This window comes from Palaemon carinicauda, chromosome 13 (assembly GCF_036898095.1).
Source record: "Palaemon carinicauda isolate YSFRI2023 chromosome 13, ASM3689809v2, whole genome shotgun sequence".
In the NCBI taxonomy this organism is placed as follows: domain Eukaryota; kingdom Metazoa; phylum Arthropoda; class Malacostraca; order Decapoda; family Palaemonidae; genus Palaemon; species Palaemon carinicauda.
Genome location: NC_090737.1, coordinates 5857150 through 5881392, shown reverse-complemented (window position 1 = coordinate 5881392; position 24243 = coordinate 5857150). Strand labels below are relative to the sequence as shown.

General features: G+C 40.6%; 1 protein-coding gene across 5 annotated transcripts in view; it reads left to right on the top strand.

Moving 5' to 3' along the window:
* LOC137652159 (uncharacterized) overlaps positions 1-24243 on the top strand; it is a 130606-nt gene that overhangs the window by 92865 nt on the left and 13498 nt on the right. For all 5 annotated transcript variants that reach the window (XM_068385365.1, XM_068385366.1, XM_068385364.1 and 2 more), the window contains 3 exons: positions 8351-8573; positions 12959-13164; positions 13690-13862. In XM_068385365.1, the coding sequence (XP_068241466.1) occupies positions 8351-8573; positions 12959-13164; positions 13690-13862 (602 nt within the window). The remainder of the gene's footprint in view (positions 1-8350; positions 8574-12958; positions 13165-13689; positions 13863-24243) is intronic.

Sequence of the window (24243 nt, the reverse complement as noted above, 5' to 3'; positions counted from 1 at the left end):
AAAAGAAATTTCCTGGCCATGAACCGATGAAGGACAGACTTACGGTTACATTTTATGCAAATGCCAGTGGGGACTTAAAAATTAAGCCCCTACTGGTATACCACTCAGGGAATCCTCGTGCCTTCAAGGCATGAAATATCACGAAGGAGAGGCTCTCGGTATTTTGGAAGTCTAATGCCAATCTTCCTCTCAAATGTCTCCTGGTACTGGACAATGCCCCTGCTCACCCTCCTGGCCTCGAGGACATCATTCATTCTGACTTCTCCTTCATCAAGGTTCTCTATCTGCTACCAAACACCACCCCTCTCCTCCAACCTATGGACTAGCAAGTGACTGCCAACTTTAAGAAGCTTTACAAGAAGCATCTGTTCAAAAGATGCTTCGAAGAGACTGAAAAGCACTCAACTCACCCTCCGTGAATTTTGGCAGGGGCATTTTGACATCGTTCAATGCCTGAAGATGATCGACAAAGCTTGGAATGAGGTTTTACGGCACACCTTGAACTCCTCATGGAAGAAACTGTGGCCAGCTGTTGTGACAGAACGAGACTTCGAAGGTTTCAATCCCTCAACCGAAGACGAGGCCGTTGAGGGTCCTATCCCTGAGGGTGATGTTGAGAAAATAATTTCAACCGGGGGGGGGGGGGGGGGTCCATGGGGCTTTTTGTCGATGAGGCTGACGTCCATAACCTTATCGAGGAGCACAGGGAGGAGCTTACGACTGAAGGCTTGAAGGAGTTGGAGGCAATGCAGTTGACCATCATTCAAGAAGAACACAGCTCTAGTGGTGGCGAGGATGGGAGGGAGACTGAAGAAATATCAGCAGAAATAAGGGAAGCTATCGGTTGGTATGAAAACCTTGCGAGTTTCATTGAAAAAAAAAAACACCCAGAAAAACTTCAGACAGGTCGTTTTATGGAGAGTGTTAATGACAAGTGTATGAGTCATTTTAGAAATACAGTGGTACCTCTACATACGAATTTAATTCGTTCCACAACTGACTTCAGATGTAGAAAATGTTCGGATGTAGAAACCAATTTTCCCATAAGAATACATGGTAATTCATTTAATTCGTTCCTCACCCTAAAAACCCTTAATAAATCCTTAATAAATGGCTACACATAATTACACATAACAATAACATAACTGCATAATATGAAAGAAGCATGTAAAAAAGATAATTATAAAGAAATAATAAATAAAAAATGTGTTTTATTGCCACTTTACCTTAGAGACAGGCCAACGCAGGTGTTGGATTTGCTACGCCAGGAGGAGACGGACGATCGGCGAGAAGGTAGACATGGTGTTAACATGTTCTTTAAATAAATACTCTCTCTCTCTCTCTCTCTCTCTCTCTCTCTCTCTCTCTCTCTCTCTCTCTCTCTCTCTCTCTCTCTCTCTCTCTCTCTCTCTCTCTTGTTCTTCTTCACTGTTAGTGTTAGAGACCTCTATTAATTTTTTCTGAGAGAGAGAGAGAGAGAGAGAGAGAGAGAGAGAGATTAAACAAAAATGTGTTGTGTACATATGATTTTTAACAGCGTTAACAAGTTGAAAGACAGTTAAATGTAACTAAAAAAACAATATCAGTGAATATGAATTCCTTTATTAACTAAAACAAATATTGGTACAAACACACTCGTGTGCGTATGCGCAAACACACACACACACACGCACGAGGAGACATGATTGGCGAGGAGGTAGAGATGGTGACTGCGATAACATACCGTAACTTACACTACGGAAATTTTAATCTAACTTAGCTTATTTATTTTTTTTATTTTTATATTTCATATTTTTTACATTTTTTTTTTCTTTTGATTTTTTATTTTCATCACTTTCAGTGAGTATGGTATGTTATCGCAGTCACCATCTCTACCTCCTCCCCGACCGTCTCTCTTACTGCGTAGCAATTCTTGCACCTGTGTGTGTGTGTTTGTGCATACGCACACGAGTGTGTTTGTATCAATATTTGTTTTAGTTAATAAAGGAATTCAGATTAGCTGTTATTACTTTCTTAGTTACATTTAATTGTTTTTCAACTCGTTGACGCTGTTAAAAATCATATGTACTCTAAACACATTTTTGTTTAATCTCTCTCTCTCGGAAAAAAAAATAATAGACGTATCTAACACTATAACAGCGAAGAAGAACGAGAGAGAGAGAGAGAGAGAGAGAGAGAGAGAGAGAGAGAGAGATTTTATTTAAAGAACATGTTAATGCTATGTTTATAGAGAAACAGAAAAAGAGAGAAGTCTTATTTAAAAGAGCTTGCTAATGCTATCTTGGTTTTCTTTGCTTCACTTTTTTCTTTCTGTTCATCACGCTGGCCCTTCTCACAAATGATCGTTGCCAACAATCTCTTTGTCCTTTGTCCCTATCAACAAAAGGCGTTCTATCTCTTCCAGGGTATTGCTATGATGTCTTGTAATAATGGTGATCCCCTTCGATGGTTATTTGCTTTAATGGCTGCCTTCAGCTTGATGATCCTCGAGATCATAGGCCTATTCTGGCCATATTGTTTAGCCATTCAGTATCACTCACATGCACACTGCTCTCATGTTTTTCTATAATTTCTTGCTTCAATTCTAATGAAAGAATTGCCTTCTTCCTGTACTGAAACTTAGCTTCTTAGGCACCATGATTATAGGTAAAATCAAAAAGGAAATGTGAGAAAAGGAAGAAAATAAGCACTGTTAATAACAGACCAAACAGAGGACAACCACACGATACACACAAGAACAGAGAACTGAGCACTCGACGCTCAATGGCGTAATGTTTACTTCATATGTTGGAGCAACACTTCGGATGTCGAGGCAGAAATTTGGTCGAATTTTACTTAGTATGTTGGAAAATTCGTATGTTGGGACATTCGTATGTAGAGGTACCACTGTATGTTGAGGAATCGTCAGAAACAGGCTTCTTTGGATAGATATTTCTCCAAAAGAGAAGTGTCACAAAGCAAAGATGATAATAGTGATTCTATTAAAAAAAACTAAAAGAGTAATTTTTTAAGTTCTAAAAAAAAAAATAAAAAAAAAATTTCAAAAGACAAAAATAATAAAAAGAAGCATTTTTAATTTTAAGTGTTTAATAGTAAGAAAAAATTTATTAAGTGTACATAACATAATTAGCATTGATATGTTTTTATATCTACCATCTCCTCCCCCCTCTGCCTCCACCCACTACCAGCTCAAGTCACGTCACTCCAAAGGTAAATAAAATTTAATTTTTCCTTTACAGTACAGTACAGTACAGTATATAATTTTTATTTATACCTGTAATGTTATTTAATAATATACTGTACAGTATATGTATATTATATATAAGTATACTGATGGTCCAGCACTTTGCTGCAGTAGAGGGGCTTGAGTGTCCCAATGATGGGCTGGGCAATGGCGGTGGGGTAATTTATCCACCCTGGCAGGCTCAACCATACCGCTAAGGCCAGTTCTGAGAGACCAGACCAAGACTGGACCCCTATAGGCCTTCTCCTTTATTTTAAGATAGGCAAAGGCTAGGAGAAGGAAAACTCCAAAATCAAACCAAACAAGACCCCAACGGCAGAGCTTCCCAGCGCCGGCGGAAGAGGGCAATGCCTGTCGGGCAGGCAACAAGGCGGGCCTTGACATAACAAGAACCCGGCAGCCCGATGCAACCAACATCGGAGAAGCCACCTGTCTCATATATCTTGAGCCGCGGTGAAAACGATGTGGGCCAAGTGTGTGTGCGTGGCCGTTGCAAAGCCACGACCACCCAAAACAATATACCGAGCTACTGGCATTCTGTCGTTTCCTCCACCCTTCTTCATCTCTTTCTCACCATCATCATCATCATCACCACTAGCAAGTCCTGAGGCGACAGCACCGTGGGTGAAGGGGGCAGGCCTGGATAGCTGGAAGCCCTTAGCCCACAACTCCACTCAGGCGGCGAGTCCAAGATTCAGTCGCTCTCTGGTGACGGTGCCGTGACACCAGAGTTCGGCAGCTGGACCCGTGACTGGGCTGGCCTATTGAGGACACCGCAGCCCTCCCCACATGGGAAGGCCCCTAGAAAAGGTGGGGTAAACATCGGACACGGCAAACCCGTCTGGTCAGCTCACCGCGGCTGGCGGGCATCCCACTAATGCGGTCGAAACAACAAGGAAAAAATATTAACCTTAGATGCGTGGAACATCTGCACCCTCCAAGACGTGACGAACACCAACAGCCCGGAACGACGTACAGCCCTCGTCTGCAAGGAGTTAGCCCGCTTCAATGTTGATGTGGCGGCTCTTAGCGAGACCAGACTACCCGAAGAGGGCAACATCAGGGAAGCTGGAACAGGCTACACCATCTTCTGGAAAGGCAAGGCCCTAGAGGAGCCTCGCATCCACGGTGTTGGCTTCGCCATCCGTTCCCAGCTAGTGCAGCAGCACAACCTCGCTCCCAAGGCCATCAGTGAGTGCCTGATGACTGTCCGCATCCTCATCACGCGGGACAGACACCTCACCCTGATCTCTGTCTACGCCCCGACTATGACCTCAACCGATGATAACAAAGCTTCCCTCTACACCCAGCTCGACCGCACCATCCAGGCAGTGCCCGCCAATGACAAGCTCGTTGTGCTTGGCGACTTTAATGCCCGAGTAGGCAAAGACCATCGCCTGTGGGAGGGAATTATCGGCCGCCATGGCATTGGAAATTGCAACGCCAATGGCCAACTCCTACTGGGTCTGTGTGCAGAACACCAACTTGTGGTAACCAACACCATCTTCCAGTTACCAAAGCGACAAAAGACCACATGGAGACACCCAAGGTCTAAACACTGGCACACCCTGGACTACGTCCTGACCAGAGCCAGAGACCGAGGAGACGTCCGCATCACCCGATCCATGCCCGGAGCGGACGACTGCTGGACGGACCACAGACTCCTCATCTCCCGACTCTCCGTGACGACCCTACGACCACCCAGAAGGGCACCTGACAGCGTACCACACCAACGCTTTGATTGTAGTAAGCTCCGCAACCCACAGGTGGCACAGAACTACAAGGAGGCCTGCGAACAATACCTCGCAGACCCCGTGGGTCAGGCCACTGTTGAGCACCACTGGACCACCCTCAGAAACGCCATGGCTAGTGCCGCGGAGGAAACACTAGGCTACACCACCAAGAAACGGCAGGATTGGTTTGATGAGAATGATGCTACCATCTCTCTTCTCATTGAAACCAAACGACAAGCACGCCTGACTTTAGAAAACCAACCAACAGCAGCTAACAAATGTGCTCATAAGGTGGCTGAAGCTGGTTGCCAAAGAGGGATCCGTGAAGCCCAGAACACCTGGTGGCAAAGAAAAGCTGCAGAAATACAGTTTCGCTGACCAACGTGACCTGTGCAGCTTCTATGCAGCAACAAAGGAAATATTCGGTCCCACACGTTATTCGGTCCCACACGGTCATCAGTGGGCAGCCTGAAGGACGCGGATGGGGCCACGACCATCACCGACAGCGAGGGCATCCTGGCCAGGTGGAGGTCTCACTTTGAGAACCTCCTCAATGACCAAGCAGACACCCCAGACGATCTCCTGCGAATGACCCCGCAGCATCCCGTCCGTCACTGGATGGCACTACCACCCTCCATCCATGACTTCAACAAGGCCCTGCAGCGCATGAAGCCCGGCAAAGCCCCAGGGCCAGACAACATCCCGCTGGAGCTCCTCACTCACGGTGGCCCCGGCTTGAGGAACCGTTTGATGCTCCTTATACTGAAAATAAGGGAGACCAAGACCCCCCCAGTGACTTCCGCGATGCAAACATCACTACCATCTTCAAGAAGGGAGACAGGGAGAACTGTAACAACTACCGGGGAATATCACTACTAAGCATCGCGAGTAAGATTTTCGCTTGGATTCTCCTTGACCGCCTCCTTATTCTCGCAGAAGACGTCCTGCCAGAATCCCAGTGCGGCTTTCGACCTTCCCGCGGGACCATAGGCATGATCTTCTGTGCGCGACAACTACAAGAGAAGAGCCTCGAACAACAACAGCCCATAATGTTCATCTTCTGGGATTTGAAAAAGGCCTTCGACAAAGTACCTCGACCTGCCATGTGGGCTGTCCTCAAAAGGCTGCCCACCCGATTTTGTCAAGCTGGTGCGTGCCCTCCATGACGGAATGGTTGGGAGAGTCTGCCACCAGAACTCTCTTTCAGACCCATTCCCCATCAACGGCGGCCTGAAGCAGGGCTGTGTTTTGGCCCCAACGTGTTTCTCGCTATACACCGCAGCAATGCTCAACGAGATTCCCCCAGACACACCCTCAGTCGACCTACGTTTCCGCATGGATGGAGGCGCTTTCAACCTCGCTAGACTCCGCGCCAGAACCAAGACCACCTTGTGTGCAGTGCGAGAACTGCAGTATGCTGACAACAATGCCACCCCAGGTCAGACGGCAGAGGACCTGCTGTCGTTAGCTGATGCATACAACTCTGCCTACGAACGTTTTGTGATGCAAGTCAACACAGACAAAACCAAGACCCTCGTCCAACATCCACCAGGACTGATGCTCCCCAACTTCAATACCACAGTGAATGACCAGCCGTTAGAACAGGTGGACCAGTTCTCCTACCTAGGGAGCATCCTAGCATCAGCTCCCACAAGCAAAAAGGACGTGGAGAACAGGATCAGGGCAGCCCACTCCGCCTTTGGCCGACTCAACTGCCGCGTTTTTAACAACCACGCACTGACAATGACCTCCAAAATAATGGTGTTCAAGGCAGTAGTCCTCTCCACGCTCCTGTATGCATGTGAAATATGGACGCTATATAAAAACGATCTTAAAAACCTAGAACACTTCCAACAAATGAAACTGGCAGATCTTGAAAATCCCCTGGGAGAGCCACACCACCAACATTGAAGTCTTAGAACGTGCCTCGCTGACCAGCGTGGAGGCCACCATCATCCACCACCGCCTCCGCTGGATAGGACACGTGCATAGGATGGATCCATCTAGGCTCCCAAAGAAAATATTCTACGGAGAACTGACCCAGGGCATCAGACCACGAGGAGCCCCGAAAATGCGCTATAAAGATCAACTAAAGCGCACCCTGGCTCTAACTGACATCGATCCTTCCTCATGGGAAGAAACAGCCAGGGACAGGAAAACCTGGAGGAGTACAGTACATCATGGTACTGTGGACTTCGAGGAGAGGAGGAGACAAAATGAGGAGGCTAGGAGGAGAAGAAGGAGAGAGCGATTAGAACAGCCCCGCCCACCACCTACCCTCCCTTGTGAATGCTGTCCGCGACTCTTCCACCACAGACTAGGACTTAACAGCCACATCAGACATAAGCACCCACCCCACAGATAGGAGGCTGATGGCTAACGACAGAACCCAATACTCGGACACGAGTGGGCGCCGACGACGACTGTAGTATAGTGCTTACCATACTATTTTGTTACGTACTAATTTTCAAGGTTTTTACCTGGGGTTTTGGACGTATTAGCTATTCTATTGCCCGCCATACGACATTTTCACCATACGATACCAACTCCGGAATGGATTAATGTTGATGGCGGGGGCCTACTGTACACAAAGAAAATTCAGATTAATTTCCGTGAACATTCCAGGCAATAATTGCTAATTAATATAATGGAAAACATCTTAAAACACAGTATTTATGTGAACATTAATCTGAGAGCGTGTGATCGTGGCCACTCTACAAATATAACTGAAGACAAGACTACTTGATGCTGCAACTTACTGCTAGAGGGTTCTGTTCCTCTGGTAAGGACATGTATTTATTGAAGCATAAGAAAATGGGAAAATTTTAACATTTTAAACTCTCTTAGAGATGAAGCAATATGAACATCAGGTGAGCACTGTTTAGAAATAAGAAATTTTTCAGTGAGACAAACTCAAACTTGTGATCTTCAAAATAATTGGGACATGAATGATGGGTTTGCAGACAAAAGTTTTTTGCTACAAATAATTGTTCTTGTTAGTCTGCTATAACTTCAATTAACTCTATTTACTAAAGGGAAGTGTAAATGTATTGAAGCATAGGAAATTTGGTTCATAAAATTCTTTTTAATTTTTTGGGAATTCTGCATTATATTCCTTTTACTTTTATGCTTTGCTATCATTTAGTTATGCTACATGTGATTTATATACTGTAGAATTTACATTTCGTATAAATGTGTCCTATATCTACCAAATACAGTATCTGGGTTATTAGATTATTTAAATTTTTAAAAGATAATTTCCCATCCGCACGATTTAATCTCTCGTGTGGATTAGAGCATTAAGAGTAAGGCAAGGAGCTATAAGTTAGGTGAATTACAAAGTTTCTTTATATATTTTAATCCTTTTTTACAGCTGGACTTATGGAAGTACTTATAGATTTGCCATATGACATTATGTGCGTAAAGTTTGTTCATTGGACATGGCATGACACTGACCCCAACATTTATGATCGCCATTATTGGGTCCCTTGGAATTCATATTATTTTCATCTTGCCTTTGGCACTGCTTTTACATTTGCTATTCATTTTTGGCGACGCACAATTACCGGAAGTGATGATAAAGAATATGTATCAAGGTAACGTAATTTTTTTTTTTTTCTTAATTTGAGTGGCATATCTTTAAGGCTGAAGCATACAGTGAGATCTTACCATTCTCATGTTTGCTATTCATGAAATTGGGATTTACTCACAGTAATATAACACCAAATACAGAAGAGGCCTTGATATAAAAGACAAAGCCTTTATAAAATTTTGCAATGCCTTGAAAATTCACTCATAACATTCTTGTGCTCAAATTTCTCTCTCCAATTTTTATTATATAGTACAGTATGCTGTTCTGTATTTGGTCTTATATAAAAATGCTGTCATGTCTTTTAAGTTAAGGTACAATCACAGGCATTGTATGTAACTGAAAAAACAAAAACAAAAAGCATCAAGGTATATGAGTTACACAGCATACTAAGTTATGTCTTCTTCTTTGTCTGCATCTTTTCCCACTTCTATGTGGGGTTCATGTTTCTGGCCAGCTTTCTCCATCTACCTCTGTCCCACACTTCATCACCACAATCTACTGGCCATATTGGTTTTGGCTAATTTTTCATGGCCAGATGCCTTTCCTGCTGCCAAACCCTCCCCAGTAACCCTGGCTTGGGACCGGCACCAAGTTGAGGCTGGCTTGCCCCCGCCCAGTGTCTTAGTTAGCATATTAAGTTATGTAACAGTAGAGAATAAGTTGAGCCTGCTACTTTTGTACTGTTCAAGTAAATTTCGAAACTATTGTAAGAATAGATTTACTATTACCTTAGAAATGATGTAAAAGGAGCATTTCACTGGGCGGCACAGGTCAGAGCCCAGAAATAGATTTTTCGTACGTCAAAATCCCTTTTTTGTCATTTCTATTACTGAATATTGTACTTTGCTGAATTTTGTGGTGTATAATAATGGATATTATGTATTACCTTTGTTGTTTCTCTCAAGGCTAAGATATAAAAGTTTTTATTTTAATATAACGGATTTTGACGTAGGAAAAATCTTTTTTTGGGCTCGAGCCATGTCGTCCTGATGGAAGTTCTTTTAGGCAGCTTCCTAGTGTATAATATTTCTGTGAGTGATATTACAAGAGAATTACCGTGAGGTATCACAGGGTTCTAACCCACGGAACGACTATCCTAAGATATCGTTTATAATCAGGGACGTATCCGTAGATAACCATAGATATCTGCACCCCAAACAGACTTAACCCAGTCTAAGAATCTAAGGAGGAGGAGAGGTGAGGAGCTGTTACATATCCTCTCCCTTCATAGTACAGTACTACTCATCCGTGATAAACTTATTTTAATTTTGGCAGCTTACCTACATGTTCGTTTCTTTGTCAAGAGTGCCTTTTCTCTACTTTTTGGAGTTGTTTCTTCGCATGATGACTTCCCTTTAGTCGTCAAAGTTGAATAAGGCAATAGAAGTTCTTGGAGTGTCCATAGTGAAGCGTCTATTAGTGTGTTTTTAGTCATCACTGGTGTTTCTGTTACCTAAATCCCACAAATGGTAAGATCTGATTGTATTATGAATCATTCGTTTCAAACCCATCAATCATAGAGCCTTCATTTGCAGTCCAAATGTCCTCAGACATATATTCATAAGTCTTGTGGATAGAAGAAGCCAAAGAGACAGTTTTTTAAGTGCACCTTTAATCCATTGGTAAATAGTATTTATTGCCTCATTCTGTTATGTGTCTGAGGATCATGAACATTGGGGTGATTTTTTTCTGCTGCATTACTTTCCCTGTGGGAGCCCTTGGGCTTATAGCATCTTGCTTTTCCAAATAGGTTTGTAACTTAGCAAGTAATAATAATAATAATACTGTACTAATTTCACTTAATTTATTTTGACTCATTTCTGTCAGTTCTTTTCATCCTAGTTTTATGTATCATCTTGCTTTCTGTTTCATTACGAGTGAATGAATTGGATTTCTTACAGGTACAGGAAGTGTCATGCTTGCTTCCTGTTGGCTTATTACTTATTGATTTTTTTTTTTTGCATGTGTTCCAGCCTCCTGCTATACCTTCTACAGATATTATCACATTCCATTCAGTATTGACAGTAACTTCTTATTTGCCTGCTAAATATATTTGCAGGATTACTGTTCATTCTTTCATTCTACATTGTTGTCAATTTTTTTTGTTTCCTACTTTTGAAAAATTAATAGTTGTTCCGACGTGAAATATGAACCTTCGTCCTGTAAGTAGGGAATATGTTCACAGCGTTAGCTAGGTGGTCTTTGGATTGTTTAACAAGATGATTAAGCATCAGTTAGGAGCAGGGGCAAGGAAACCCCCCCCCCCTCAAACTGTCAAAAGCTCTCTACTTGTGCTTTTGGCTGCAACAAGTACAGACATACTGTTGCGCCCTTAATCAATCTTTTTATGTTCATTTTCTTCCAGGAAGTGGATGCTGGTTGTTCATTGCCATGATTGTGAAGCAAGAGGCTCTTACATATGAGGATGGAATTTATATCCATTTTGGTTAAAACAGCTGTAGATCCACATACACTCTGCTTCTTGCTACAGGACAATTGTTCGCAATCATCCCCGTGTACCATGTGTAGGTCATAGCCTCCTATGCAAAGTCAGGCGTTTGCTTTGAGGAAGAGAACTTTGCTTTTTCTTTCCATTCATTTGGTGCTTCTGCTACAGCCACTCCTTTATGTCCCTGGCTAGGTCCCTAGAGAGTACGCATCAGAAGCAAGGAACCCTCGGAGCTACCTCGATGGGCTTGTCAAGTGCAGGGTTTCCCCTGTTTTTTCTGCACTGTACCAGAGTTCGGAGGCTCTTCATTTTTGCATACTGCTGACAACGAGTGTGACCTACAGAAGGTTTAGGCCTCCTTAGATCTTTAAGGTAGGCTCCCCAGTGTCAGTGTCTGTTTCCATTGGTAACAATATTAGTGAAGGGCACGATCAGTATGTCCCTGGTGTCAGTGACTCCAGAGATGTCTGCAGTGGTTCTCCCTCCCTAAGCATAGAGCATATCATAGCCAAAAGGACTTGTTGTCATGGTGGGTGTGGTTGGGAGGGGGTCTCTCTGTACATCATCTTTGACCTGGTCACCCCTTTGTCATCCCATCTGTACCTTCACCCCAACCCCTGTGTCTGGGGGATCCGGAGCTTCTGCTGCCTTGTAAGTGTTCTTACCCCTACCCGGCAGCATTGTTCATCTTCTTTGGGGAGCTTTGTTGTCTTTGGTCTCTTAGATTTTAATAATTCTGCTTGCAGAGCCTGGGGTGAGGGTTGGAAGGAGGAAGAAACATGCGGATTCTTCTTCCTCCTCCAACTCCTTTACCTTGTTATCTTCTTTGACTTCCAACTTCAATTTCTCTAAGAAGTGTTGAGGAAGAAGTCGAAGTTCAATCCGGTGTAATCGTAAGGACACCACTTCTCTTAGGAAGGAATCAGGGAGCCACGGCCCAGTGCTTTGGCCCAGGCCAAAGTCCCACTTAAAGGACAATGGTTTGTATTTTGCATAGGAACAAATTGCAAATTTTTTAAGTAATTTGTGTTTTTCCTAATTATACAAATCTAAGTCCTTTAGGTTAAACTTCCCTCCTTAAGCCCCCCTCTCAGTCCTGAGCCAAAAGGTCATACGTGAAGAGCTTTAGACAGATGTTGGGGCGGTAGTCTTCATCCTCGCTTCCACCTGTTGCTTAACTGCTTCGTTAAACAGACAAGACACCCATCTTGTGTTGAAAACATACTCGAAAGATTCAGGTTTTTATAGCTATGAAAAATAGATTGATCTAAAACTGTGATTTTTCCTGCTCAAACTCCAAGCATTTGATGACCTTATTTCCTATAACACCAATTCACGTTTAAAGAATTCATAGGTTTATCCAGAAGTATTTGACCTTAAATGTTAAATTTTGGGCCATCCAGTGCTATAGAGATTTGAGGATTAGTTGATAGAAAAACTTGCAAAGTAAACTAAAAGACATACAGTAAATCAGCATTGATTTGGACACGAAATTATGCTGCAGAAAATATCTAGTCCTCGGTATAGTGTGCTACAGAGGATTCTTTTTACACTAGTCTCGAGGTTAAAATACGATTCTAGTTTGGTTACATTTTTAAGTAACAGTGTGTCAAAGAATTTTAGTTTACAACCATTCATTGCATTAGCATTAATCATATTTTAGTTGACAGCTTGTATACAAGACTAAAACTTTTATTTTCGTTTAGTTTACGTCATATGCTTGATATTTTTTAGTTATTTTCCTGTATTATGAATTTACATAAAGTATAATACTGTAGTATTGTTTTTGTAAATCTTTTTCCCTTTGCAGCACGGGAAAAGATTTTTTCTTTTATTTTAAGCCATATGCTTGATATTTTCTAGTTATTTTCCTGTATTAGGAATTTTGAATAAAAAAGTATAATAGTATCGTTTTTGTAAATATTTGTTTTCCTTTGCAGCACTGGAAAAGAACTGCTTTGTGCATTGTTAGCAGGGTTAAGTGGAATGCCTGGTGGCGTTATACAGTTCCTTTTCTTGTACCATCCTCTTCATGACACATACGGCCTTCATACAGAAAACTGCGTCATTATCATTGTTGTTATTTATTTGATGATTGTCTGGACTGCTGATAGAGTACAGATATATTCCTCTCGCAGACAAATGGGTAAGTCATTTTAGAAAATGCTGAGTGAAAATGAGACATCAATGATATAAAGTATCCAGATTTCTTGATTAATGAAGAGAAGAAATAGAAATGTGTGATGGCTACAACCTTGAGTTTAGGTTATACAGGACAACAATTTCATTTGCTACCTTAACTTTTTTCTGTTCATAACAGTCCTTTCCTCCTTTTAAAAAAATTCAAATTATAGGAATGAACATTACAGTTCTAAGTTGCAGCAAATGTTTTCATGTTAAACAGGCTGACATAAGTATTTTTATAGTTTATACATGATATATCTGTTTTGATGATGTTACTTTTTAAATAATATTTTATTGTGAATTTTTTCTCATTGTTTATTCATTTCCTTTCCTCACTGGGCTATTTTTCCCTATTGGAGACCTTCAACTGATTGGATCTTGCTTTTCCAACTAGGGTTGTAGCTTAACTAATAAGAATAATAACTATAAGTAATTTAAACTACTTGTGATCCATTTCATGAAACTAATGTAGTATCTATTCTAACAGGTGAGAAGTCTCATTGGTCCGTTAGTATTATCGTCATAAACATGATTCTCCATTATGGTTTATATTGGTGCATGGCTGTATTTGGATCACCTGAAAATGAAGTTTCAATTGGGTTGCACGAGCGTACTGGACCGTGCGATGAAAAGGAGAAGGTTTATACAGCAGTGGGAGGAGTAAGTTCTTCGGCATTTCTTCACTAGTTTTAACTCTTTTACCCCCAGGCTATTTGGAACTTTCCAACCCTTAACCCCCAGGCATTTTTTTTTTTTAAGCACATTTTGCAATAAATTTTTTTTTTAAATTGCTCTGACAACCTTAATTTTTGTCATAGAGAGGCCAGGTTGGTCTCATTCTTTTGGAAAATGCCCGAAGTTTCTCATAAAATTATCAAAAATATGCAAAAAAAAAATTTAAATAGCAGTTTTTTGCAAGGACGTACCAGTACGTCCATGGGGGTAAAGGGATGAGTTTTGTGAAACATACCAGTACGTCCATTGGGGGTAAAAGGGTTAATAGATGTTACACTTTTCTGAATAGAATAATTTTTTTCAACTACAGTAGATTATTTATGTTTTCAAGAGAAGTGATATCTATACTATAATCAGTATTTTTTTAATGTAATGTGCCTATTGTTCAAAAACTCCTTGTTGATATTGCTCAAGTTTGCATTTATGCTCTATCTACCAGTGAGGTGCTTTTATTTACCAGAAGTCTAGCAATCTCTTGACACTTTAACCCTGCTTTTCCTGTTCTTTCTCCCTGTCCTCTCGATGTCTGCTTCCAAATCCAGTGTGTCCAAACGTAACACAATAATTTCACTACTACCAACTTATCTTTCCGCCATAAAGTGCTTCTCCATCTCTTCTACATTTGCACTTATATATTTCATCTATCAGAAGTCCATTACTGTACAATATTTCATTTATATGTTCCTACATGATATACAAACTGGTCCTTTAATAGGGAAGTTGTTGAAATCGTTTTGGTGGGTTAAACAACCGGTGGAGGCATCCACATGGCTACTTTTATCGTTGGGCTTTTTATTTGCATCCCTTAACATTATTACAATTTTTATTTTACATGGATTTTTTTATCGTACCTTCTGTACTTAAAATTTCCATCTTTTAAATCTTTGAATTGTATATTTATTTGATTTTTATTTTAAACTTCCATATTCTGATCTTTGAATTACATACTGTATTTCTTTGACTTTGCTTTTAACACAGGGTCTTCCACATACAGTATATTGGCTCTCAAGGGTCAGCTTTCTGCAGTTCTTTGTGGTTTCCTCAATGGCTAGGATAAACAATGAAGAATTTCGAGTTGATAGTTGATGGACACCAGCATTTTTCACTCTACCTGTCACAGACCTCCTTCGGTATCTTGTCCTATGATATAGTAGGATCAATGGATTGAGGAGTTTTTCTGATACTTTATTTTGTAATACCCATTTAACATTTTTTTTTTTTTTTGCTCTGTCGAATACCTTCTCAATATAGTAATATAAGTAACCTTTTTTCCATGTTTCTTCTCTAGTTGCCCATTCTAAAGACTTCTTTTTTATGTGTATTTTGAAGGCTGATTAATAATGGTTGGTTTTAACTCTCTTTACTATCCCCTATATGAACAATGCATGTTCCAACAATTCATTCTTCTGAACATTTTATGTTGTGCAGTAGTTCATTCTTGCTTTTTCATTGTCTCACTGTACTCTTTTTTTCATATATTTTGAGTCCCATATCTTTCTTAATCATGTTTTTACATACATGGGTATTCTATTTTGCTTGTTTAGGGACTGGTTCTTCAGATTGCTTTCTATAAAGGTCTCTCTAACATGCTTGCTTTTAGTATTTATTCATTCCCTTTAAGTAGATTGCCAAAGTGACCTGCCTCTACCACTCCATTATTCATGATTTTTTTTTTTTTTTCAATTTCATATCTCCACCTTTGTGGTTTTCTTAGTTATCCACTTTTGCAGTATGTCCATCTTTCATCGTATACTTCATTCACCCTTTTTCCTACTGTTGTGCTGAGATTGTTATATTGTTCCTCTCAAATATTAATTTTTGATCTTCTTTGGTACTTAATTTATAATCAATCCTGCTAGTCATTTACCTAGGTTCCAAAGTTCTCTTTCTTTTTTTAATTATCGAAATACTGTATTAGGACACACACACACACACACACACACTTTCTTTTGTGTGTGTGTGTGAGTGCTCTGCAAATTCCCAACTACATGTCTTAAATGCTTGCTTCATTTGTTGATTACCATTACGTAAATTTTATAATTAAAGCTCATGGCTTAATTCACTAGGGTAAAGTAGACCGTTCCCTTCATAAAAGGTTCACATACAAGAAAATGATAAATATTGCAGAAAGGAAACTAATTTCTTTTAAAAATATGTTTATTACAAAAAAAACTTTAGTTTAACATAAACAAAAAGAATAACGAACTAACCCGTAAATGCAAATTATTAAACACACAGCATCGTATAACATAGTATGGTATTTTTATTATAAAATAAATTTTTAAATACACTTACCTGGTAGTTACATATATATAGCTTAAATCACGCGTTTCGGCGCGGCACGACAGAAAATTCAAATTCGCGGCGACTGCCGCCATGACAGTAGGTGGTCATACATGAGCGCCATCTCTCATAGGTTATCAGAACCATTCCCAACATTCTTCAGAAATTCCATGTCTCTGTTTTCAGAGGGGAGGAGGGAGGGCCCTTTTATATATGTAACTACCAGGTAAGTATATTTAAAAATTTATTTTATAATAAAAATACCATTTTTAAATATGTAACTTCCCTGGTAGTTACATATATATAGCTGATTCACACCATTGGTGGTGGGTCGAAAACCTCATCCCATTGGGAAATTCATATAATTATTAATATCTACAATTAGTAGTACTAACAATCTGGTTCTTACCTGATAAGGAAGCTGGCTTCATAATTACTCTGCCTCATTTCGCCTGCATTCCTTAAGAGACTCAGCGATCCACTCAGGGGGCTGTAAAAGTCTCTGTGGGGCTGCCACAAAGTCCTCGACCTTCGCGTGGCTAGACCTCCACCCTTGCAAACCTGGCATAGCCAAGGATACTGAATCTGACCACCGACTCCAAAGTTAAAAACACACTTAAAATAAACTAACTTGACTTGCATCCCAGACTGTGGAAGGTTGCGACAACCTTCACAGGCAACCTGTGAACACAAATTCAAGATAAGAGGCAAGGGTATATAATAGATTATAGGGAAGAGTCAGTAGACCCTTCTCTAACTACGACGCCGGAGGTAATGTACGGACCCAGAGAACAGCAATCCTCATACTGGGTTTGTACATCTTTGAGATAGTAGTCTGCGAAGACTGATTTACTTCGCCAAAACGTGGCCTCTAAAATGGACTTCATAGATTTATTATATGTAAGCCATAGATGTTGCAATAGCTCTAATCTCATGGGGTTTCACCTTGAGAATTGGGAAAATCCTTTCTTCACAATTCTGGTGAGCTTCTCTTATCAAGTCCTTGATAAAGAAAGCTAGAGCATTCTTAGATAACGGTAAAGAGGGTTTTTTAACAGAACACCAGAGATTGTCTGATTGACCTCTCAGGTTTTTGGACTCGAGCAGATAGAATTTAAGAGCTCTTACTGGACAAAGACCTCTCTCCTTTTCTCGCCCAACTAAGTGAGATAGACCTGGGATGTTAAAAGTTCTAGGCCAAGGTCGAGAAGGATTCTCGTTTTTCGCGAGAAAACTCAGCTGGAGGAAGCAAATAGCATTGTCTCCATTAAAGCCCACCTTCTTGGTGATGGCTTGTAACTCCCCTACCCTTTTTGCTGTAGCCAAAGCAACCAGGAACAGTCTTTTTGGTAAGGTCCTTCCAAGAAGCCTTGTCCAAGGGTTCAAACCTACTTGAGGTTAAAAAGGCCAGAACTACATCCAAGTTCCAAGAGGGGGTTGGATTGTCCTTCCTCTTAGTCGTCTCGGAAGATCTAATGAGGTCAGATAGATCCTTATTATTTGACACGTCAATGTTACAGTGACGGAAGATGGAAGCTAGCATGCTGCGGTAACCCTTGATGGTCGGCACAGCTAGCTTCTCTTTAGTATGCAGATACAATAGAAAATCTGCTATATTGGCTATAGAGGTACTGGTGAAGGAAAGCTTGTTACTCCTGCACCATCCTCTAAATATGTCCCACTTGGATTGGTAAACCCTGATAGTGGATGTCCTTCTAGCTCTGGCGATAGCTCAAGCAGCCTCCCTTGAAAAACATTTCGCTCTAGTTTTTCGATAGTTGAAAGGCAGTCAGATTGAGAGTGAGGAAATTTTGTTGGTACCTCTCTAAGTGAGGCTGTTTGAGTAGATCTCTCTGATCTGGTAATATTCTGGGGATATCTACAATCCACTCCATCATCTCTGCAAACCAAGGTCTCATGGGCCAAAATGGGGCTATCAGAGTCATGCGGACGTTGGTTGATTCCCTGAATTTCTTAAGGACTCTGTCTAGGATCTTGAATGGAGGAAAAGCGTACACGTCTAGATCCTCCCAGTTCAGAAGAAAAGCGTCCACTGCGGCTGCTTCCTGGTCTGGGACTGGAGAGCAAAATACCGGTAACCTCTTTGTCATTTGTGTGGCGAAGAGGTCTATTGAGGGTTGACCCCACAACATCCAAAGGTTAATGCACACCTCGTGATGTAGGGTCCACTGTGTGGATAGAACTTGCTTCTTTCTGCTGAGCAGATCCGCCCTGACGTTCTTCTCCCCCTCTATGAAGCGAGTAATCAGGGTTAACGTGATGCCATCCCTAGGGCCAGGGGAATGGCGGTGTATATTAGGACCGAGTACCCTGCTTCTCATAAGTCCTGCTATCAATGTGGATGTCATGAGATTCAGGTAATAAAAGTTTGTGGCAGGCATAACAACTTTTATTTGTGTTCGATCTACCGGAATCCAGACATGGATGATTCTATCTTCGATTGTCTTCTTACCATTATGGCTAAGATACAAGAAGATAATAGAAAGGCTTCTTTTGTCTTTGTTGGTGATTTTAATGCTCACCATAGGGAGTGGTTAAGTTCTATCTCTCCTACCGATCGCCATGGCTTAAGAGCTTTAGACTTTGCCTCTGAATCAGGCTGTGAGCAAATCATAAATTAAGCTATTCACAGGTCTGGTAATTGCTTGGACCTTGTATACACCGACTCCCCTGGCGTTATAACTAAAAGGTTGGTTCTCCAGTCGGGACATCTGATCATGCCTTGATTTCATTATTAGTGAAGACTGAGCAGCCGGTTCCTGATATATCATATTCTTGTAAAATTTATTTGAAATCCCAAGCAGACTGGAATGGGATTTTGCATGATCTTTTGTGCTTGAATTGGTCACAATTATATAATAGTGTAGATCCTGTTGTCCCTTTGAATGAGACTAGTCAACATAATTGATAGGCGTGTCCCTTCTCGTGTGCTAAGGTACCGAGTGAAGGACAAACCGTGGTTCAATGATGATTGCAGACGTGCTTATTTGGAGAAGCAGGAGGCCTATCACCTTTGGAAGGGAAACAGATCAGATTTGACCTGGAACAACTATACTCAGCTTCGAGCTTTTGCTCAGAGTGTTTATGCCTCAACTGAAAAGGAGTACAATTTAACCATAAAAGAAACACTTTCTGGTACAACTCAGGAACATAAATGGTGGTCTACCCTTAAATCTGCACTCTTTGGTGTAGATGCAACAGTTTCTCCTTTACTTAAACCAGATGGCTCAGTCACTCACTGTCCTAAGGGAAAGGCAACCCTTTTGGCTGATGTTTTTGACAGTAAACAGAGTAATGAAAAACTTGAACTTCCTCATTCCTGTTTTCCTGAGGCTAAACTAACTACAGTATACTCTATTTTTTATAGCGGTGCATATTTGCACTTGACTCACAGGGATGCCCTTTTAGCTCGGAATGTTTCCTGATACCTGATTGGTCGGAAGTATTTTTGTCCGAACACCTTCATTGTTCTCGAATGATTACCAAGTAATGTGAATCGAAACTTATTTATTAACCTATATTTCTCCATCATATATATGTTTTTTCAATAAACAATGTGAAAGAATAAATATATTATAAAGACTCGTCTTGGTAAGTTTAGATTTAATAACACAATCCGCCGAAGTCAACGACAGCAGCTTGTTTTCGGATGCACGCTTTGTAATTTTGTAATTTTTCACATATTTTAACACAAATTGGAAAAGATTACACTCAGCATAAGTTAAACATGTTATTATAAACTTTCTTTGAATACCAGAACTTAACAAAAACATGGAATTAATAAAACCCGATATTTGTGAAAATTTATGGGGAGGTAAAAGAACAGCCTTTAGCGGCCTGGCGGAAAAACGATCCCTTCTGACTCGTAGACGCAGTTTGTTTTTTTCTTTCGTAATATAGTTCGGCCTATTCCTTTCAGTTTAAATAGTCTTACATTGTTTCTCTTCGTATTATTTTGCTTAGTATTTTCCCAAATTCCTGTTCCTCACCTAATATCTATCTATTTTCCCCGATATCCATTCTTTCATATATGGGATATCCACACTACGATTCCTTATTTCTTATCCTCTGTCGAAAGTGATGGCTTGAAGGGAAGCGCGTGCTAGTCTCATTAAAATAGTTTAGAGGCGGGAATAAAAAAAATACTATGCTTAATATCAGGTTTACAGAATAGGTTATACTTGCTACACAGCATATAATTTATGTTGTTATTATTATTTACATACTTACTGACGTAAGGTGCAAAACATAAGGAATCGTAGAGCGGATATCACTTAGGCCTATATGAAAGAAGGGATATCGGGGAAAATAGATAGATATTCGGTGAGGAACAGCAATGTGGGAAAATACTAAGCAAAATAATACGAAGAGAAACAATGTAAGACTATTTAAACTGAAAGGAGTAGGCCGAACTATATTACGAAAGAAAAAATCAAACTGCGTCTACGAGTCAGAAGGGATCGTTTTTCCGCCAGGCCGCTACAGGCTGTTCTTTTACCTCCCCATAAATTTTCACAAATATCGGGTTTTATTAATTCCATGTTTTTGGTAAGTTCTGGTATTCAAAGAAAGTTTAAAATAACATGTTTAACTTATGCTGAGTGTAATCTATTCCAATTTGTGTTAAAATATGTGAAAAATTACAAAATTACAAAGCGTGCATCCGAAAACAAGCTGCTGTTGTTGACTTCGGCGGATTGTGTTATTAAATCTAGACTTACCAAGACGAGTCTTTATAATATATCTATTCTTTCACATTGTTTATTGACAAAACATATATATGATGGAGAAATATAGGTTAATAAATAAGTTTCGATTCACATTACTTGGTAATCATTCGAGAACAATGAAGGTGTTCGGACAAAAATACTTCCGACCAATCAGGTATCAGGAAACATTCCGAGCTAAAAGGGCACCCCTGTGAGTCGAGTGCAAATATGCACCGCTATAAAAAATAGACTATAGTTTAGCTTTTCGATCTCGTGAGATTAAAGCTCTGTTGGTGGACCTTGATGCTTATGGAGGTGTAGACCCAAATGGTATTTTTCCTTTGTTTTTTATAAAGACAGCAGATTTCTTAGCTCCGAAGTTATCTGTTATTTTGCGCAAGTTAGCAAGAAGAGGAGCTTTTAGCACTTGTTGGAGAATTGGTAATGTTACTCCTCTATGTAAATGTGTTTGTGGTAGCTCAAGTCCCACTGATTACCGCCCAATTTCCATAACTCCCATATTATCTAAAGTTTTTGAACGTCTTCTGGCAAAACGTCTTAATAGGTTTGCTGAAGGTAATCATCTACTCCCTAGTTTGCAATTTGGTTTTCGTAAAGGCCTTGGAGCATGAGATGCCCTTCTTAAAATCTACAATGCTGTACAGAAATCCCTTGATTGTGGTCGGGAAGTTCGTATGATTGGCCTTGATTTTAGTGCTGCCTTTGACCGTGTTAGTCATGAGGCCCTTGTTTTCAAACTGAAACAGTTGGGAGTGGGTGGATGGGTCGTTTCTTAGCATTATTATTGATTTCTTAAGTAATAGATCTCAAAGAGTTGTTGTTGATGGTCACCATAGTGATTATAGGAATATGATATCCGGTGTTCCACAGGGTAGTGTTCTTGGCCCATTACTTTTCATACTATATACACATGACATGTGGTTTGACCTAGAAAACAAGCTTGTTGCATATGCAGATGATGCTACTCTCTTTGCATCAATTCCATCCCCTGAATATAGATCTGGGGTTGGTGAATCCCTTAATAGAGATTTAGCTAGAATTAGTGCATGGTGCAAATTATGAGGCATGAAGTTGAATCCTAACAAAACTCAAAGTATGATTGTAAGTAGGTCAAGGACGGTGGCTCCTCAACATCCGGATCTCAGTATTGATAATGTTTCTTTAAATTTATATGACTTTCAAAATTTTAGGTGTGATTCTCGACAGCAAATTTACTTTTGAGAAACATAAGGTCTGCGTCTTCTTCAATTGCACAAAAAATAGGCTTATTGAGAAAGTCTTTCAAAATTTTCAGTGATCAATCTATTCTGAAGAAGTGTTTTAATTCTTTCATTCTACCTTGTTTTGAGTATTGTTCTCCTGTCTGGTCTTCAGCTGCTGATTCTCATCTTAATTTGTTGGACAGAAACTTACGGTCTATTAAATTTCTTATTCCTGATCTAGATATTAATCTCTGGCACCGTCGTTCAATTAGTTCATTATGCATGTTGCATAAGATTTTTCATAACTCTGACCATACTTTACATTCAGATCTCCCTGGACAGTTCTATCCTGTCCGTAATACTAGGCAGGCAGTTAATTCTAATAGCCAGGCCTTCTCCATCATGAGGCTCAATACTACGCAGTACTCTAGAAGTTTTATTCCAGCTGTTACCAAGTTGTGGAATGATCTTCCTAATCGGGTAGTTGAATCAGTAGAACTTCAAAAGTTCAAAGGTGGAGCAAATGCTTTTTTGTTGACCAGGCAGACATGAGTCTTTTTATAGTTTATTTATGACATATTTGTTTTTGATATTGTTAATAGTTTATATGTGACATGTCTGTTTTGACGTTGTTACTTTTCTTTAGAGTGATTTATTGTTAATTTGTTCTCTTCATTTATTTATTTCCTTATTTCCTTTCCTCACTGGGCTATTTTTCCCTGTTGGAGCCCCTGGGCTTATAGCATCTTGCTTTTCCAACTAGGGTTGTAGCTTGGATAGTAATAATAATAATAATAATAATAATTATGTCTCTCGCTTCCGTCCAGAGAAGTAGGTCTCTTGCAGCCTCGTAAAGAAAGACCGAATGAGTGCCTCCCTGCTTCTTGATATAAGCCAACGCATTGGTGTTGTCTGCGTTGATCTGAATCACCCTTCCTCGGACTTCCTTCTGGAAATGAATGAGGGATAGATGAATGGCCACTAGCTCTTTGAGATTTATGTGCCATTTCTTCTGTGACTCTGCCCACAGACCTGATATTTCGGCCTTCCCGAGAGTTGCACCCCACCCCATGTCCGAGGTGTCAGAGTACAACACTAGGTCAGGGTTCTTTTGATACAGATCGAGCCCTTCCTGGAACTTGTTGACATTGTCCCACCATTCCAAGTGATTCCTGATCACTAAAGGGATCGGCATCCACTTTTCCAAACTTTTATCTTTTGTCCAAAACTTAAACTGCAGAGGACGTAGATGAAGTCTTCCCAGAGACACAAACTGTTCGATTGATGATAGGGTGCCTATGAGACTCATCCAATCTCTCACCGAGCATGATCGTAAGTCTAGGAAGCGACGCACTTTTACTAGGCAGTCTAGAATACATTTCAAGGCTGGAAAAGCCAAAAAAATGATGAGTGAATCCTCATCCGCAAATAAATAATATTCTGTGAGGGTGTTAGGTCTGATATTAAACCTAACCAAATCTCAGCTAACTGTTGAGTTAAGGAGATTGTCATTTGGAGAGACTCCAGACACTTTGCTTGTGATTCCGCTCTGAGTAGCCAGTTGTCCAGATAAAAAGAAATCCTTACTCCCTTTACGTGAAGCCAGCGAGCCACGTTGGACATTACTCGGGTAAAAACGTAGGGAGCCATGCTTAGCCCAAACAGAGTGCTCTGAACTGATACGTGGTCTTGAGGAACACGAACCTTAGAAACTTCCTGTGGTCCGGGTGTATCGGGATATGGAAATACGCGTCTTGCAGATCCAATGACACCATCCAGTCTCCCTGTCTGGTGCCTGCAAGGACTGACGCTGAAGTTTCCATGGCAAACTTTACTTTGCTGATGAACCTGTTCAATGGACTGACGTCCAGAACAGGTCTCCATCCCCCCGAGCTTTTCGGAACTAGGAAAAGCCTGTTGTAAAATCCCTCTGCAGAGGTGTCCTCTACCACTTCTATGGCTGATTTTGACAGCATAAGGTTTACTTGCTCTTGAAGAGCTGCTGCCTTGTTCCCTGAGTGGGATTTTGATAACTCCAAGGGTATCGACGACATGGGAGGCATTTTCAGG